Source organism: Vigna umbellata, chromosome 8 (assembly GCF_029865625.1).
Source record: "Vigna umbellata cultivar VRB3 chromosome 8, Vumbellata_1.0, whole genome shotgun sequence".
Classification (NCBI taxonomy): Eukaryota; Viridiplantae; Streptophyta; class Magnoliopsida; order Fabales; family Fabaceae; genus Vigna; species Vigna umbellata.
In genome coordinates this window covers 7,582,653-7,600,438 of record NC_142172.1, presented here as the reverse complement: position 1 = coordinate 7,600,438, position 17,786 = coordinate 7,582,653, and the positions used below count along the sequence as shown (strand labels likewise).

Sequence of the window (17,786 nt, the reverse complement as noted above, 5' to 3'; positions counted from 1 at the left end):
AATAAAAATTCTCATAAGGTGGATAACTTTCCCGAATGAAAAATTTAATTGTTCCTCACTTTCTATATAGAACAATTCACTGTTAAGTTTTGACAAGTTTTCAGTCACAAGGTCTTTGAATCTTTTGCCAATATATAGGTTTTAAAAATATGATCATTTCATGGTATAAATATTAAGTAGATTTTAAGTTTAATTTAATTTTATAAAACTGATTCTAAATGTGAGGTTTGTATCTATGTATATACTTTAAATTGTTATTACTTATAGTTGATGTGAAACTTTTAATATGTTTTTTTTACATTGAGGTATATAAATCTCATGTGGGATTAAATATTACTGGGTGGTTTGATAGAGGATAAAGTGATATGCCTAACAAACATAAATTTCGCTAGGATAAGTTCTAATCTATGGTTATTATAGTATGTTAAGAAGTGGATTTTAAACCTAACTTAGTCCCACAAAATTGGTTTGTAAAGTGAAATTTGTTTATTTAATCTTGTCCAAAAAAGAGTATGATCACTTTTAAATTTGAATCCTCAAAGCGCACAAGAAAAATAAAGTAAAGAAGAGAAGAATGTGAAATAAGAGGGATGGAGACACTACAATCTAGCATATTGATAACTCTAGACAAAGATAAATTTTATTTTTTCTTAAAAAATGCAAATGTAATAATATGACTCAAAAGTGTTTTCGTCAGCTTTTGATGGCTCTATATATAAGCATAAAAGTTTAAGAAAACCTAAAAACCCTAAAATAAAACCTAAAGCCCAAAATACATAAAAATAATAGAAAACGAAAAATTACAAACGTAGACTTTCGTCTAACGAGCACCTGCTCACCCAAGCGAACACAAATTGGCTCTCTAAATGAATTTAACATTCTATAAAATGAAAATTTATTTAATTTTCTAAATTATTCTTCAATTGTGCTAGTGATTTTCATGTTCATTAAGTTCCCAATTCGTTAAGTTCTCTCAATCATGGGATATTATAAGATTTAATGAGACATATTTTAATCTTTGACCTTGTCATAAATCCTTTGAATTGCAAATAGTTCTTCTTCAATTTCTTCTCATATATGTTTAGGAGACAGTCCTCTATCATAAATGATTAGAAATCTTCAAGTGTTATAAATCTGAGGATAAATTGTCTTGAAGAAAGAGGATATGATAGAAGACTATCCCATGAACATATATCAAAAGAACTTTGGGAAGAACATTTGTAACTTAAAAGATTTATGACAAGGTCAAATATCAAAACACGTCTCTTTGAATCTTATAATATTCATAAGAGAACTTAAAAAATATGAAGATTAAGAGGTACAACAAAAAAAAAATCAAAGAATGCCAAATAAGACAAAGATAAAGACGTCACAATTAAGCAAATTGATAAGTCAAGTGAAGATTCACCACAAAAATGTTAATCTTTGAATACGAGTTTTAATCCAAGAACTAAGATAATTCTCTCTCAAAGAATGTAAATGTATATATTATATGAATCAAAAGTGTTTAGATCAAATTTTGGTAGCTTTATTTATATATAGACACCCTCAAAGTTATTGTTTAAGTACCGAAATCATAGTTTTGAATTTTGAAGAATTAAACTAGTATTTTAAGTGGCTTTTTACGTAAATATGAAACCAAACTTCACACGTAGTAGAGTAATACAATATGTAATATTATACAAAATAAAATTAAAAATATAATATCATAACTTAAATAAATTTAAAAATAAAAAAATTAACTTTCAAAATTTGCATAAAAATTAAATATTTTCATAGTATTTAGGTTTAAGGTTCAACAATATAGAATAATATTATTTAGGCTTAATATCCTATTTTGTCCCCAGTTTCGCTCGAAAATGTCAAATTAGTCCATCCTTTAAAAGATGCATCAATTACATCCTTACTTAATAAAATTTGCATGAATGAAATCCCTTCCGTTAAATCCGTACAAACGACGTTAATTATTTTTCTCTCTCTTCTACTTGAATAATTAACGCCGTTTGTACGGATTTAACGGAAGGGATTTCATTGATGCAAATTTTATTAAGTGAGGATGTAATTGACGCATTTTTTAAAGGATGGACTAATTTGACATTTTCGAACCAAACTGCGGATAAAATAGGGTATTAAGCCTATTATTTAAGTATAAATGGTTTGTAGAAAGAAATACAAAGTATTTTACATTTTTTATTTTTAAGGAAATTTCAAAATAAAATTTATAAAACATTTTAAAAAAATTCCAATTGATTCTTCAAGACAAAACTGTAATTTTAGAAGGTGATTTTGTTCGAGTTTTCCGTGTTTGATCATTCAATTGGAGATCGGATTTGTAAGTCTAATGGACCAAATACTATAGAACAATTCAATTGGAGATTGAGTATGTAATTGTAAAAGGCCAAACACCAAATGAGTTAACCGGTTTTTCGTTTCAACTAGTCGGTCTATTTCTATAAACAAAGTTACTTGTTATCACTCCATTGTCCTTTAGCCATCTTTTATTCTTATTTTTCTATTTTTATATAGTAATAAGTTTAACAAAACTTAGAAACTCAAAATAAAATCTAAAGTACAAAACACATAAAAATAACAGAAATAGAAAATTACAAATGCAAAATTTCATTTAGAAAGGCTCAATCGCCCAATAAACACAAATTGGCTCGTCCAATGAATTTAACAATCGGTAAAATTAAAATAAAATTAAAATTTATTTAATTTTTTAAATTATTTTTTTAATTGTTTTCATGACTTTCATGTTCTTTAAATTATCTCTTTATGGAACATTATAAGATTCAAAGAGACATGTTTTGATTTTTGACCTTGTCATAGATCCTTTGAATTGCAAATGTTCTTAAGTTCTTCGCATATATATTCAAGAGAAAATCCTCTATCATACTTTCTTTCTTGAAGAGAATTTATCCTTAAATTCGTACCACTTTAAGATTCTTTATCATTCTCCCATGTTTAGAGAGAATTCGACCTGAATTCTAGAAGATCTTACGCACAAATATAAATCAAAGACACAGATATAAAATAATCAAAAGTAGAAATTCTACTAAAATGAGAATTGGATCTTGGAAGAGGCCGATCTCTTATTATAAAAGGTTTAAAGGTCTATCTCCAAGGTCAGATACCCACTTGCAAAAATCATGAAACAATTTTAAATCAAAGATGCAATAGTAAAAGAAAATCAAAAGAATATATCCAAGTAAACAATTAAATTATAAGGATGAATTTGATTATCGTAAGTTGCTTAGAGATGGTCAAACAAGCTAACTCATGTGCATATATTTCAAATAATGTTCCATACTAAAAGAATGATTTTGAATATCTAAATGAATTGACAAACAAGCTAACAGATTATCAAACACAAGTTCTTTGAGTTTTAAGCTTCTGTCTTCCCTTTTTGTCATCTTGTCTTCCTTCCATAGTTGATGCCATGATTCCTTGATAAAAAATATTCCCTAAGCAGCAAAACAAAAATATGTCAGTTAGTACTTTCTTTTAACGATAAATCAGAAGGCTCTCTTCCTTTTCTCTATTTTTCTTCTTTCTCTTCCCTTTCTTTCTCCTTTCATTCTCTATTTTCTTTCTTTTCCCTTACTCTCTATTCACTCTCTTTTCTTTGTCTTCTTTTTCTCTCTTTTCTCTTTCTTCGGCTTCTCTCTTTTCTTTCTTTTCTTTGTCTTTATTTTCTATTTCTTTCATTTTTATAAGCACTTCTTTCTTTTTTGTCTCTTTTCTCTTTCTTCACCCCTCTCTTTTCTTTCTCTTATTTTCCTCTATTTTATCTTTCTTCCATTTCAATAAGTCTTTCTTTTCTTTCTCTTGTGCTATTTTAAGCTTCCCTCTTTTATTTTTCTTTTCAATGCATTTAATTTTTGTAAAGTCCTTTCTTCCTCCTCCTCCAAATATATAATTTAGTTCTGGAGGTCTTCATTAATCATGAGACTTGCATTCCAATTAGGGCATTGATGAGTTTCATGCACACAATGTTCACATCTGGAACATCTTATAACACTTGATTTAACCCTTGAGAAAACATTTTTTTCAATCTTGTGCTTCCTTTTTATTTTCTTTCAATATATATTTCTTTCCTTTGGAATTGGATCCACTATCCTTTTTTTTAATTTGTAGTTAAACACACAAACAAAGAATACTAAAGAGATTGTGCTTCAAACACAAAACCTCATGCAACATCAAGGTAAATAGTTAATTGAAACTACAATTAACAGAAAAACACAAAAATAGATAATTTTCACAAATAAAATGTAAAAATATAGCATTTAAATTAAAAACACAAAGAGCACGAAAAATTAAAAAAACGAAATTAGATAAAATATTTGGGGTTTCACTCCTTATAAAATTCTAAGAACAATGAACCAAACAAAATTTCAAAACAAAGCAGAGAATAAACATTCAAGAATTTTTAAGTTCTTTTCTTACTATTACAAAAAAGTTAAGATAAAAGAGGATATTCAAAACAAAATATTACTCTAGATATTAAATGATACGATCTTGTTTAGGAAAAAGTACAATCGCTTCTAAATTTAAATATTCAAGAGACACAACAAAAAAATAAATCAGAAAAGAATATCGAAGTCAGAATCTAGCATATTGATAAGTCAAGTGAAAATTTGTCCCAAAGATATTAATATTTGATAATAATTAGATTTATAATCCAAGAACCGAGATAATCCTCTCTTAAAAAATGCAAAATGCATATAATTTAAGAAAACTTAGAAACCCTAAAATAAAACCCAAAGCCCAAAACACATAAAAATAACAGAAAAAACATAGATTACATACGTAGACTTTCGCTTAGCGATGCCCGCTCATCCAACGAACACAAACAGACTCGCTTAACAAATTTAACATTATGTAAAATTAAAATAAAATTAGAATTTATTTAATTTTATAATTTATTTTTTAATTGTGTTCATGATTTTCATGTTCTGTAAGCTTTCTTCTTCATGAAATATTATAAGATTCATAGAGACAATATATTCTTTGAATTGAAATGTTCTTATTTTAGTTTTTTTCATATATGTTCACGAGATGGTCTTCCATCATACCTCCTTCTCAAAGAGAATTTGTCTCGACATTTGTATCACTTCAAGATTCATTATCATTTACACCTACATATATTTTTTAAATTTACCATATTTATAACTAATGTGAAACTTTCAACAAATAATCAACTATGTTTATCACAAATCTTTTTTTCTAAAAACAAATTTGTTAAGAATGGTGGTTCTACGAAATTTACATAATTTTTGTTATAATATAATTTTACAATTGTATTTAAAATATAACATTTGCATTTATCATATTTAATGAGTATGTACTATTTCTTTTCTCTCACGTGCTTCATTCCCTCCAACTCAATTCTATTTTCCCGTATGAATGCATTAAGACTAAAACTTATATATGTGTTGTTTCTCTATACTTAAGTTTTGTTATTAGATTATCAACACGTGTTTAGAGGTAGGGTTGTAATAATTTGTTTAGCTGTGATATAAACATTCAAATTTGATAAAATTTATTGAATATTTTTTCATAGAACATGATGTTAGTTGATTTTGATTGAATTAGTAAAATAAGTTGAGTTGCTTTTGAATTACATTTAAGAAAAACAAGACATATTCTCAAACAAAATAAAAACAAATCAAAGAAAGAATCTAAGTGAAAAAGGAACAAATCAAAGAAAGAATCTAAGTGAAAAAGGCTGAGACATATATGATGACAAATAAACAACCAAAAGCAAAAACAACGTTATTTAATGTAATACCTTCACCTTTGGTTTAACTGTGTCCAATAGCAAACATCTTAGAATTTAAAAATTTGTTTAGTTCTAAATTAAATTTGCTATTTTTGTTGTATTTTGGTCTTTAATTCAACTTGTGTTGTTTTTTTTTCATTTGATAATGAAATCTAGAACTTTTGACTTTCATCAATATGGAGGGAAATGCGAGTCATTAGTTTAAAAATTGGCAACAAAAACATAAGAACATTTCTTAAGAAGATCTTGCAACAAATTTACTATAGTTAGTTAGAGGTAATGAGAAAACCATATTATTTGAGAGTTTGACAACACTAACACACTTGAAATGTGAAAAAATTATTTAAGAGTTTGGCAGCAATAACACATACTGGAAGTGGAAAAATTTTCATCCAAGAATTCAAGATGTTGGTGTCACAAGCAAATCCAACACTAGTTGAGAGAGGATTTCTTTGCAAAACTACAAGTCCTTTACAAGAAGAACAAGATTCCTGCCAACACCATCAATGTTGTCATGGTTGATGCTCTCGCCGCTATCAATCAAGTTAAAGGATTTAATGAAATTTTGAATCCAATCAAGATTAATGTTGTAGTTTCGGTTTGCACCACCAAGATTGAGACCCGTAGTAGTATTTCATCACAACAAACATATACCAAAATGAGGTTGGTTATATTGTGGGAGAATGATTTGTCCAAGATGATTTTGATTGATATTAAAGGAATTGGATTTGTCAAGATTGTTTATGATGATGTTCTTCAAGAAATGAATGAAGTTTTACACCAAGTAGAAGACTCGCAAAACTTTTCTATTGGACACAAAGTTAAACCAAAGTTGGAGAATGATCTGTTAGCGTGACATTTCTCTTAGCGCGATGTTTTACACCTTAAAGAATTCCTCTACTCTTAATAGCCATCCTAATGGGTCTCTCTCCTTAAATGTGGGTAATTTCACACTTTTCATCCAATGTCTATACACTTCTTTTCCTTCCTTGTTGGATATGCTATCATGTACATGTCTTTCTTCCTTCTTTCCTTCATCATTAATAAAATTTTCACCTTCTTCTGAAAATTTCTCGATTTTTTAGATGTCATAACATTTCTCTGGTCTCTTACAAACTATCTTTCATGATGGCCACATCCATCTTTACCACCACCATCAATTTCTCTTTATCATTAGTCCATCTCTCCAAAGCATTCATTATATTTTCTCTAATTTCCCTTTTCATGGATTTGGCAGGTCAGACCAAATTGTTAAGCACCTAGAAATAGTGATGAAAGAACAAGATGGAAAAAGGAAAAAAAGACCAAAGTCTAACATTATATCATTCACTTTTCACACAATAAAGCCAAAGCTTCCAAAGGAAAATTGCTTTCCTTTCTCACAAGGCTCTCCTAGTCATAAACATTAACTCTCAAAAACTCCCATGGCATCCCATCCCCCAAATATATAAACTTTCTTAGAAAGTCACCCTATAGCAACTAATCGTTTTACTACTTTTATCTTTAAATTTCTTTCAAACCCTCTTTTTACTTCGATGCCTAACGGTTGCAAAGTTAATCAACTACGGCAAGCTTATGCTTTGCTCAAAAGGTGGAGAGAAATCCCATGTATTCAATGTTAAGTCAAGAACATTTAATGCATCTAGTAGCTTCAAGCATACTCAGATACAAGAAGAAGTAAAAGTAAAAAAAGCATGCTTATAACAACTTTGGAGAATTTGCAACAAATCTTTTCTTATTAAACTTTACATAAAGAAGATGTTTTTAAAGAAGAAAGGTTAACGAAAGTCTTACAACAAAAGCATGCACAAGATATTTAGCTATCATTAACCTTTATGATGGCATACACCCTAACCATGGTCAAGCATCTACAAGAAGGATTGAAGTCATCTATGAAGATGGTCTAAACTTTACCTTTTGGACCACCTTTGGAGTCATCATGGAGCATAGCTTGGAGTAGTATAGGTTTCTTTAAGGCATGTATTTTGGCCAAGTAGTATAAGTTTCTTTAGGCTATGTATTTCGGCTAAGTAGGTAGGTTTGTTTAAGACTTGTATTAAGACCTAATTAGTATAGAATTTTCCTTAAGCTAGACATCTAAACATTGTAGAAAGTATATACCATGTGTCATGCTTCCATTGGAAAGGATTTAGCTTTAGTAGTAGCATCATGACACTCTAAGAATAGAGATGATTATGCTTTATGAGTGGCCACATGTCTTCCCCTTATTAGAGAGGATTTGTGGACACTTGTCCACTCCTTACCAGACCTCATATTTTGCCAATGAGTAAGGTGATCATGCTTTAGGATTTTTAGGAGACACTTGTCCTCTCATGTATTCATATTTGATTTTGAGTAAAGTTATATTGCCCATTTTTTGTCATATTACTCATCTTAAGATCAAGACTAGAGCAACTCATGAAATCCCTCCAATCACCTTCCTCTTAGAGTTGGCCTAAACTTTCTTAGAGCCTTCAAACACCACACCACCATTATTTAACCATCATATGGACGTGAGCTTCTAGCCTTACAAACACCATAGCTTCCACATTTCTAGCTCCTATCCTTGATGATCCACCACATTTTTACACCATATATTTTAAAGGAACCATCTCCATCGCATCTTTCTAGCTTTGAACCAAAAAGGAACCATCTCCATCGCATCTTTCTAGCTTTGAACCAAAGAGTGATTGCATTTGAAACAATATTCAATAATTTCACAATGAGTGGCTAGATTCCAAACTATACTCAGTTTTAGCTAAGAGTGATTGTTTCCAAAGTATGCTTAGGGTTTTAGCCTGGATGCATTCCAAATAATACTTAGGCTTATAACCAATACAGGTTGCATGTCCAAATAATACTCAGATTATTTTAGTCATAAATGAGCAAGGTCCAAACAATTTTCACTTGTATCTTTGCAACGTTAATATATAATATGAAACTTGATCAATTGAAAGAATTAGATGTAGTCTATTTTTATAAACAAACCACTATAAAAGTACCAAAAATAAATCATTACTCTCCTAAACTTTCCATGTTATTAAAATTGAATTAATTAAAGAATGAAAAACTTTATAAGCTAAGTTGTCAAAGATATTTGATAAATCTTTTCAGTTCAAACTCTTGCATTAACTAAGCTTCACCATTGTGAAAATTTTCAAAAGTTTTAACACGTAATCCAACCCTTTTTTTTATATATGACTTATTTTTCACATCACGTTTATAATTACATAACTTGAATGAGAACTAGAGGATCTCATGAAATACTAACCTTTGTAAGATCATTCTAACAAATGTCCACCAAAAGATTGAAAAATAGAAGAAACTCTAATATACCTTTACTAGCAGCAACAATAACAATAATAACAATTCCTTCTCTCCCAGTGCCACAACAACAACAATGACAATAACCACTACCACAATTCAACAACAATAATAATCATAACAACAACAACAATAACAATCAAAACACAATAACCATTACCAGAATAACAACAATAACAACAACCACAACAAGAATGATAACAACAACAACCACAATCACAACAACTATATTGACAACCAAAATCACAAATAAACAACAATGATGACCCAATAACAAAAACAATCACACACAACCACAACAACAATAATCACAACCTCAATCACAATAACAACAATCACAATCACAACAATAAAAATGACGACAAGAATAACAACTACAACAACTAGACCAATAACAACAAATTCAATTAAGATTGATTGAAATGACAATAATTTTATGATTTAATTGATCTAAACAAGAGACCTATTCAATTCAATGCAATATAAAACATTTTAAAATTACAAGTAGGAAAAGTAATTAAGAAAATTAAATGAAATTAAAAAATTTTACACAAAAAAGGTCACTCTAGCTTATTGAAAATAAAATAAAAATACTTGAATTAGAAATGAGAAATCAAAATTATGATACAAAAAGTGGATGACAGATAGCAATAGCTGTGGGAAAACTAAATGAGTTCTATATTATATTCCAAAACATTTTATCATTTTCGTAAATGCATAATAAAATAGTCTGGAGCTTAGACTTTGGAAAAATAGAACCAACCAACTTGGGTAACCAATGGTAAGAGGAACAAACTATAAGTATCAATCGATTTGAAATTTAAAATCTATAACAATAAGAAACAAATACTCCTATAGGAGAATCAAAGTTTACTCTGATTCTATGACTACTGTAGACTTCCTTTCTAAAGGATGTGTTCGTGGTCATTCTTGTTATGCTTTGACTGTAGCTATTCACAATATGGCTTGGAGAGATGTATGTAGCCCTTCTGCTACATTCTTTAGGTGTTAACAATTCTGAGCCTCTGATGTTCAGAAAATAAAATATGCCTATCTGAGGTACAAGCTTTGGTTTGAATAATACCAAATTCGATCCTCGTAATCAAGATTTCAAGTTCAATCGCTTGAACATAAAGAAAATAGTTAGAAGAAAAGATCTCCCTAAAGATATCAACTAAATTCTCTCACCAAAATAAATCATTAACAAAACCTCTAAATACTTCGTACTAATTACATATGTAAAAATAAAAGAAAAAAAAACTGCTAATGATAAAAACATGTGCTTTAGTTAGACTATTTTATCTTTTCTTACTACTCTTCCAACTATAAAAACTGCTAATGATAAAAACATACCTCCACCAACACCAGAGTCAGTAATTAGTAAACACTATCCTTCTCTCAAAAGAAAAGGAGCAGAGGCAATTACCAAGATCAAGAACTTCCATCTGGCAATGAGGAAGAAGTATAAAGAACGAGGCACGATTGGAAACACTGGAAACAATTCCAATTCAAGCCTGGTTTAGCAGCACTAAAGATTGGCCATTCAAGCCCCCAAGAAGGAACCCTGAAATTTTACAAATTGTCATACATGATAAAACAAACAAACGTATTTGTTCTGTAAATTCAATGTTGCATCACTGATAATCACTAAGGACAATATACAGATCATTGCAATAACCATTTCTCAACACAAAAATATTAAGGATCAACCATATAGAACCCTTGCAAGTTATATCCATGTATGCGAACTGTAACCAAGGAAGACAATGAAACAAATAGATTACACATGTAGCCACCAATTAGTCAAGGCTTGATTGATTCAAATTTTGTTGCATACATTTTGACCCCTTAGAAGGAGAATCAAATAATAACTTTACATCTAAGATAAGACAGCATTTATCTTTTCTTTCTAAGACAGAATTTGTCTTTTCTTTCTTCAAATACATGAATAATGTCATCACTCCTTGAATGGTGACATATTTCCTCAACAATCAACTGCACCACTACTGTCTTAACAATTTAGAATTAGTTCAGATAAGAATAATAGCTTTCCTTCGGAAAAGGGACCATAATCATCATTCCAGCAACTTACCTCTACATGTTACAGTCTTAAAAAATAGCCAAATCAAATGATCCCAATTTGGCTTCCTTGTTTTCTGCATAACAAATACACAAGCAATTTAAGACATTCCTAACTTCATTTTCAATCAAGAATTTTGACTTCCCTGTCTAAAACCAACCATAGCAGAAGTGAACAAAAAATTAAATTAGAATAAATCAAAATCGAAAAGAAAATCAAATCTCTAAGTCCTAGCTTGCTGAATGCTAACGGCACTACCACTTTGCATTTACCCCATTCCCATTTGCTTCTGCCTCCTCATCTCTACTATCTTCCTATGGGAATTAGAATGCAAATCACTACGAAAAGTTGGGCTACTGGCAGGACGGTATTCAGGCACAAGCCGACCAGACTTAAACCTAACCCCACATGCATTACAAAGTGTTTTTGGCCCAAGGGGACCTGCCCGCCACTGTGGAGTTTTTTCAGCTCCACAGTGCTGACATTGCCTCCCAATTGGTGAGATTTTCATCCCTTCTTCTGCCTTGGAAATTTCATTACTTGGTTGTCTCCACCAGACTTGCTGACCAGAGTTTTCATCAGCAATGCCAGGGCGACACCTACTGCGTCTCTTGCTTCGTGCACGAACTGGGACCTTAAGGTGATCACAACTGTTTAGGAGAGAAATACTGTTACTGCTGTTATTACTGTTGCTACTGCCTGTGCTGTCCTCAAGTACTGGGCTTGTTACTGGGGTTGATTTTTTGATCTTGGCTGTATCAGGTTGAATACATGATAGGTCAACAAATGTTTCAACAGAAGGAAATGCATCTTTGTTGGATAGCCATTCAAGCTCCTCTTCGACAAACTCCTGGAACATGAAAATGGGGGCATGTTTCAAGTCAAGACAGGTATCAGACCAATGCAATTAATCATAGATAAGTAGTAACCTATGGATCAAGAAAATAATGTCCACACAGTTTTTTTTTCTTATAAACTGAAGAACATATGTGATACAGAACCACACCACAAAAACAAACAACAGAAGAGAATAGGTGAATGAAATATAAGACAGCTCTTAGACTTATCTGCAAAAGAAAATAGAGCAAGATAAATCAATCCTATTGCCCAGAGCTAAGCTCCTTTAGAGTAACCGACAAGGTTCTCTATTCAACAGCAAAGCAATCCCCCTTCCCCTTCTCTCCACACCTGATACTAATAACAGAAAAGTATTCCTCTTTTCTCTCTCCTCTAAGTAACCACTCTTCTAATCAGACCACATCATTACCCCAGCTCTTCTTTCTCACATACCCTTCCCCATCTTGAATTGTGCTTCACTTCATGGGCTAGAGGCTCATTGGGCCCATTTATTCTTTGGACCCCATCAATACCCTCCTTTTGGTACTATCTTGTCCTCAAGACTCAAGCTGGGAAATTGACTTCTAAGAGAAATCTCATCCTCCCAAGTTGCCTCCTTTGTTGTTTTTCCTTTCCAATGAACCAACCATTGGTTAACTCGTTCCCCCCTCTTCATAATACTTCTTGAACCTAATATGGATTCAGGCTTCGTGACTTCCACATTTTCATCTTCTATACCTGTTGGTAGTTAGTCTACTGTTTTATAATCACCCGCTGCCTTCTTAAGCAAGGAAACATGGAACATCAGTTGTATTCTTGAAGAGGGTGGTAATTTCAAACAATAAGCAACTACTCCAATCTTCTCTAGGATCTCAAAAGGACCGTAGTACCTTGCACTTAGTTTGGAGCTGATTTTACTCATCATAGAGTGTTGACATTGTTGTTTAAGCCTAAGGAAAACCATATCACCAACCTCAAAAACTCCTCTCTATATGATGTTTATTGGCCTGCTCCCTCATTCTGTCTTGTGCCCTCGATAGATGCTTCTTTAATTGTCGCAAAGCTTCATCTCTATCCATTAGCTCTCTTTTAACAACTTCGGGTCTTACGTCCCCTTGTGCAACTGGTACTATTTTAGGGGGTTCTATGGACTCATGAAATGTGGTGTTGAACCAAAATGCTGCCCATGGGAGCCATGTAACCCACTCCTTGGGTTGGTCCGTAATAAAACATCGCAAATAAGTTTCAAGACATATATTAGTCATTTTGTTAGTCCATCTGATTGAGGATACCTTATACTCATCTTCAAGGTCCCTTTCATTTTGAAAAACTCCTTCCAAAATGGGCTCATGATCAATGGATCTCTATCACTCACCACTGAATTAGGAATGCAATGGAGCCTCACTGTTTCTTTTACAATCGTTCTAGCAGTGTACAGGTGCTTTAGTGGCAGAAAATGGCAGTATTTAGTCAATTGGTCCACAATCACAAGTCTTCCCAAACTGTCTCTGGAATTGGGAGTGGCTGCAGTAGTCCTCCATGAGATGCAGAGATGTATTTCTGCCTTTGACAAGTATCATAGGCTTGGACAAATTTGAGGACATTATTTTAGCTGCAACTCACCTGTATGTGCAATAAAAACTGAGTGCCTTGCTTGTGGAGAGGCATGAAACTCTTCTAATAGCCTTGGGATCCAATGGGAATTCTCGGCAACCACCAATCTTCCCTTGTATAGCAAAAATCCACACTTATACGTGAACCCAGTGCTAGCCTTATCATTGTTTCCTTGTTGCAGCTCCTTTATCAATTTCCTCCCTTTATTATCTTCATGCACTTCTGCCACTAAATCTTTGAAGTCCAGCAAAACGGGTATATATCATACTCTTCAGTTCTGGTTCCTCAACTTTTCTCGACAAAGCACAGCACCTTTATTCTTATTTCCAGGTTTGCACACTATCTCGAAATAAAACCCAAAAGCTTTGTCACCCAGCTTATTTGAATTCTGTCTGTAATTCTCTGTTGCAGAAATTGTTTAAGACTCTTCTAGTCTGAGTAAACCTTGAATTTCCTTCCCTATTAAATAGTACCTCCAATGTTGAATGACTAGAGCAACAACCATTAACTCCTTCTCATATGCTGACTAAGATACGTTTCTAGGGCTCAAGGCTTTGCTAAAATACACCACAGCTCTTCTATCTTGCATTAAAATTGCCCTAATTCTAGCTCCTGATGCGTCACACTCCAACTCAAATTCTTTTTTGAATAGAAGGCATAATACCGGTGTTGTAGTGATTTTTCTTTTTATCTCTTCAAATGCCTCCTGCACTTCATCACTCCATCCAAAACTGTCCATTTTTGTCAAAACTGTCCTCTAACTAACCACTCTTCTAATTAGACCACGTCATTATCCTGGGTCTTCTTTCTCACATATACCCTTCCCCATCTTGAATTGTACTTCTCTTCATGGGCTAGAGGCTCATTGGGCCCATTTAATAATTGGTCCCCATCAATATGGCTCCACAATATGAAAACCTTAGAACCATAGCAATCATTACAAGTACGTGAAGAGACAGGATAAACTATTTATTTACCAATCTAGAATTTCCAATACAATTATGCCAATAGAAATAAGTGAAAATCTCTCAGCACAATTTTCACTAACTGATTTAAAATATCAGAAACCCCAAATCAGATAAATAGCACTACTAATAATCACCACTATAAGTGCCCAACAGAACATTCTAAATCCAGCAACAAAAGCTGCACCCTAATAAAACAAGTTGAAATCCAATTAGAAACCTTTTATACTCACTAAAAGATATCCCATGTACCTTCTGCAATTCACTCACCCAAGCCCCCGGTTCAAATTCCAACTTCAGCTGATTCCAATCAAACCATATATTCATAAATTGTTTCTCTTTTTGCATAACAGAAGCACTGACAAGTTAAAACTCAAAACTCAAAAACCAATATAATCTATTTTTTCATGGGCCATAAACATTCCTAAAGAGATCAAAATGGGAATATCAAACTTACAGAATATGAATGGTTCGGATCATCTGGTACCAATGAGTTAAACAATGATGGGTTGCCACATTTTGAGTTAAGTGAAGGACAGGATTTCCTGTGTTTGTCTTCGTCATCATCTTCCTCGCCTATGTCCAACGAAAAATCCAAGAGGTCATCCACAGAACCAATGGTCTCCATCTCTGGAAAGAACAACATATTTAAGCCTAAGAGTGCATTTATAGAGATATGAATAAAGGAACAAGAAAAATGTGTAAACAAAATAGATAAAATAGTGAAGATAAGAGTATTCCATACAATACAAGTATGCAATATAAGAAATTTCAAATTTCTCAATGTTTAAATGACAGCATTAAAGCCACAAAATAAATAAATTCAGACTATACAATCCTAAGATGTCTTGTTTACACATATAACATAGTTGTGAATAAGAGATGAGCCAGTAAGAGACAACATTTTATCATAAACGCTCTCCAAATTAGATGATATCTATTCTTTAGTTAATCTAAATTTAAAGACCTCATTGCAAAATAAACTTTTGATCATGGAGCTCCCTTTCTAGGAATTTTGGTGAGCATTGAGACTATTGCCCTACCTTGGACAAAATTTTGATGGCTTGTTGGAAAAGGTTAAAGGTTTTAAAAAAGTCTGCGACCATCATTTCGGCCACAATGTCAAGGATTTTAGTTGGTTTGTGTAACCGCAATAGTGGTCGTATCAGTCACATTTATCCACAATTTCCTGCAATATCAAGAACTACAATTGCAATTGAAATTTAAAACCTCCCTAAAAATAAGGCAACTATATTTTGCAGAAGTTTGCATTGCACACCTTCCGGTACAGGACAAGAGGCTCTTTTATGTAATGATAAGAAGTAGACTTTAAACCTAATTGAACCTTACAAAACCGGCTTGTAAAGTAAAGTTTGAACTCACTTATATATATTCTAAATTGACTTTATCTCTAGTCAATATAAGACTTATAACAAATCCCCTCGTGCCAAAATATATATATATATATCTCGTGCATGGGACTAGACATTAAGATCCGATATCTAGTGGAACAATATGTCAAACATTGTTAGGATAGACTCTAAATCAGGCTCTAATATCATATTAAGAAGTGAGTTTTAAGCCTAACTCAACCCTACAATATAAACTTATAAGGTAAGGTTTGTACCTATTTTTATATTTTAAATTGGTCTTCTCTCTTCTGGTCGATGTAAAACATCCACTATGTAACATGTTTTAGTCTGGTTCTAGATCATTTCCACATATGTTCTCGAAAGCTTTTACTTGTGCTTTCTTCTTATGAAGTATGGACATTGTCTGGTTAAGGTTGCACCTGGACCCAGTACTAATTTTTGCTAACTAGCTTTCGTCAATGATTTTAGTACAACTAGTGAGGCTAAGCTTTTATGACAGTCTGCAAGCTCTGCTACTACATGCTGCATTTGGTGGAGTGAAACACCTGTATTTTGAAGGAAAATATCACTACCTCTGCAATTGGTTCTGAATTAAGAATGAACTATTGGCTTCAATTAGGTGTAAAGCATATTCTCTATTGAATAGTGCATTTTTTATGTCATTGTTCTGGGGATTGTGCATATTTTTTACATTTCTTTGTTCCAGAATAAACAGAACTATGACAAATTATATATATATATATATATATATATATATATATATATATATATATATATATTTATATATATATATATTTATATTTATATATATATATATATATTTATATTTATATATACCTTAACCCAATGATATCAAGTCACCCATACTGCAACCTTTCTGGGAAATCCACAATTATTTCATGCAGAGGAAAGCCACAAATTAAACATGAAGGAAAAATAAAAAAATGAAAAAGCAATAGGGGAGAATAAGGGTTGAGAGAAACTATTATGTGAAACAAAAGCATGGGTATAAACCAAAACAGCAAAAGGCTAAGACTTACCAGTTTTTCAAGTTGTATGTACTTGTGTTGTTGCAATAGCAAATGTGAGAGAAGAAACCCCAGAAGAGAGTTGAGTTCGGAGCGAGCGAGAACAAGAGATGGTAGGCACGTGTAGGGATTAGGAAAGACTCATATGCAGATTTTTTTCTTTTCATAGTTGTATTTTGTCTTTCTTCTTTTCAGATAATATCTACATTTTATTTTATTTTCTATTATAAAAAAATTCAAATAATATTTTTATAAGAAATAAATTTTTTCATAATATGCTTAATTTTGTTGACAGTATTATCTTTGAAAATTATTTTTATTAAAACAATTGATAAAAATATAATTATTCTAAGAGTAAACTAAATAAAATAATATTTTCAGTTTAAATTTAAGCATATAGAGTATTTTGAAATTTGATAAATGATTTTACTTTTCATAAATTTTCTTAAAAAACAATTATTTAATTGATTTGAAACTTATATCTTATTAGGGTAAAGGTTAAATTTAAGAATTTTTGTGATGATTTCTAAATGTGTAGAATCTTTATATTCAAATTCATTTATGTCTACAGGATCGTTTTTTACGACTATTAATAACCATTTTTTTTACAGATTTTACTGTCACTTTTATTCTCATTAATATAAATTATTTTATTACTTATATTATCCTTTAAAGTTTTTCTTTATTTTTTATAATTATATTTTAAGAATATTTATTAATTATTTTATATTTAATAATTAAATATTAATTTTGACAGTATGTGTGCATAAACAATAATTTCTA

General features: G+C 31.5%; 1 protein-coding gene across 5 annotated transcripts; it reads right to left on the bottom strand.

The window, feature by feature from the left end:
* Positions 1-10,855: 10,855 nt before the first annotated feature.
* Positions 10,856-17,156, bottom strand: GATA1 (GATA transcription factor 1). 5 transcript variants are annotated; one of them, XM_088096975.1, is made up of 5 exons: positions 17,016-17,119; positions 16,813-16,852; positions 16,230-16,520; positions 15,060-15,232; positions 10,856-12,036 (listed from the first exon to the last, which is right to left on the bottom strand). In XM_088096975.1, the coding sequence occupies exons 4-5, from the start codon at positions 15,228-15,230 to the stop codon at positions 11,455-11,457; spliced, it is 753 nt and encodes a 250-aa protein (XP_087953101.1). In that variant the 5' UTR covers positions 15,231-15,232; positions 16,230-16,520; positions 16,813-16,852; positions 17,016-17,119; the 3' UTR covers positions 10,856-11,454. The 5 variants fall into 5 exon arrangements, with proteins under 5 accessions (XP_087953101.1, XP_087953102.1, XP_087953099.1 ...); XM_088096976.1 differs by lacking the exons at positions 16,230-16,520; positions 16,813-16,852 and adding an exon at positions 14,855-14,960 and having other exon boundaries at positions 17,016-17,156; XM_088096973.1 differs by lacking the exon at positions 16,813-16,852 and having other exon boundaries at positions 17,016-17,136.
* Between the last annotated feature and the right edge of the window lie 630 nt (positions 17,157-17,786).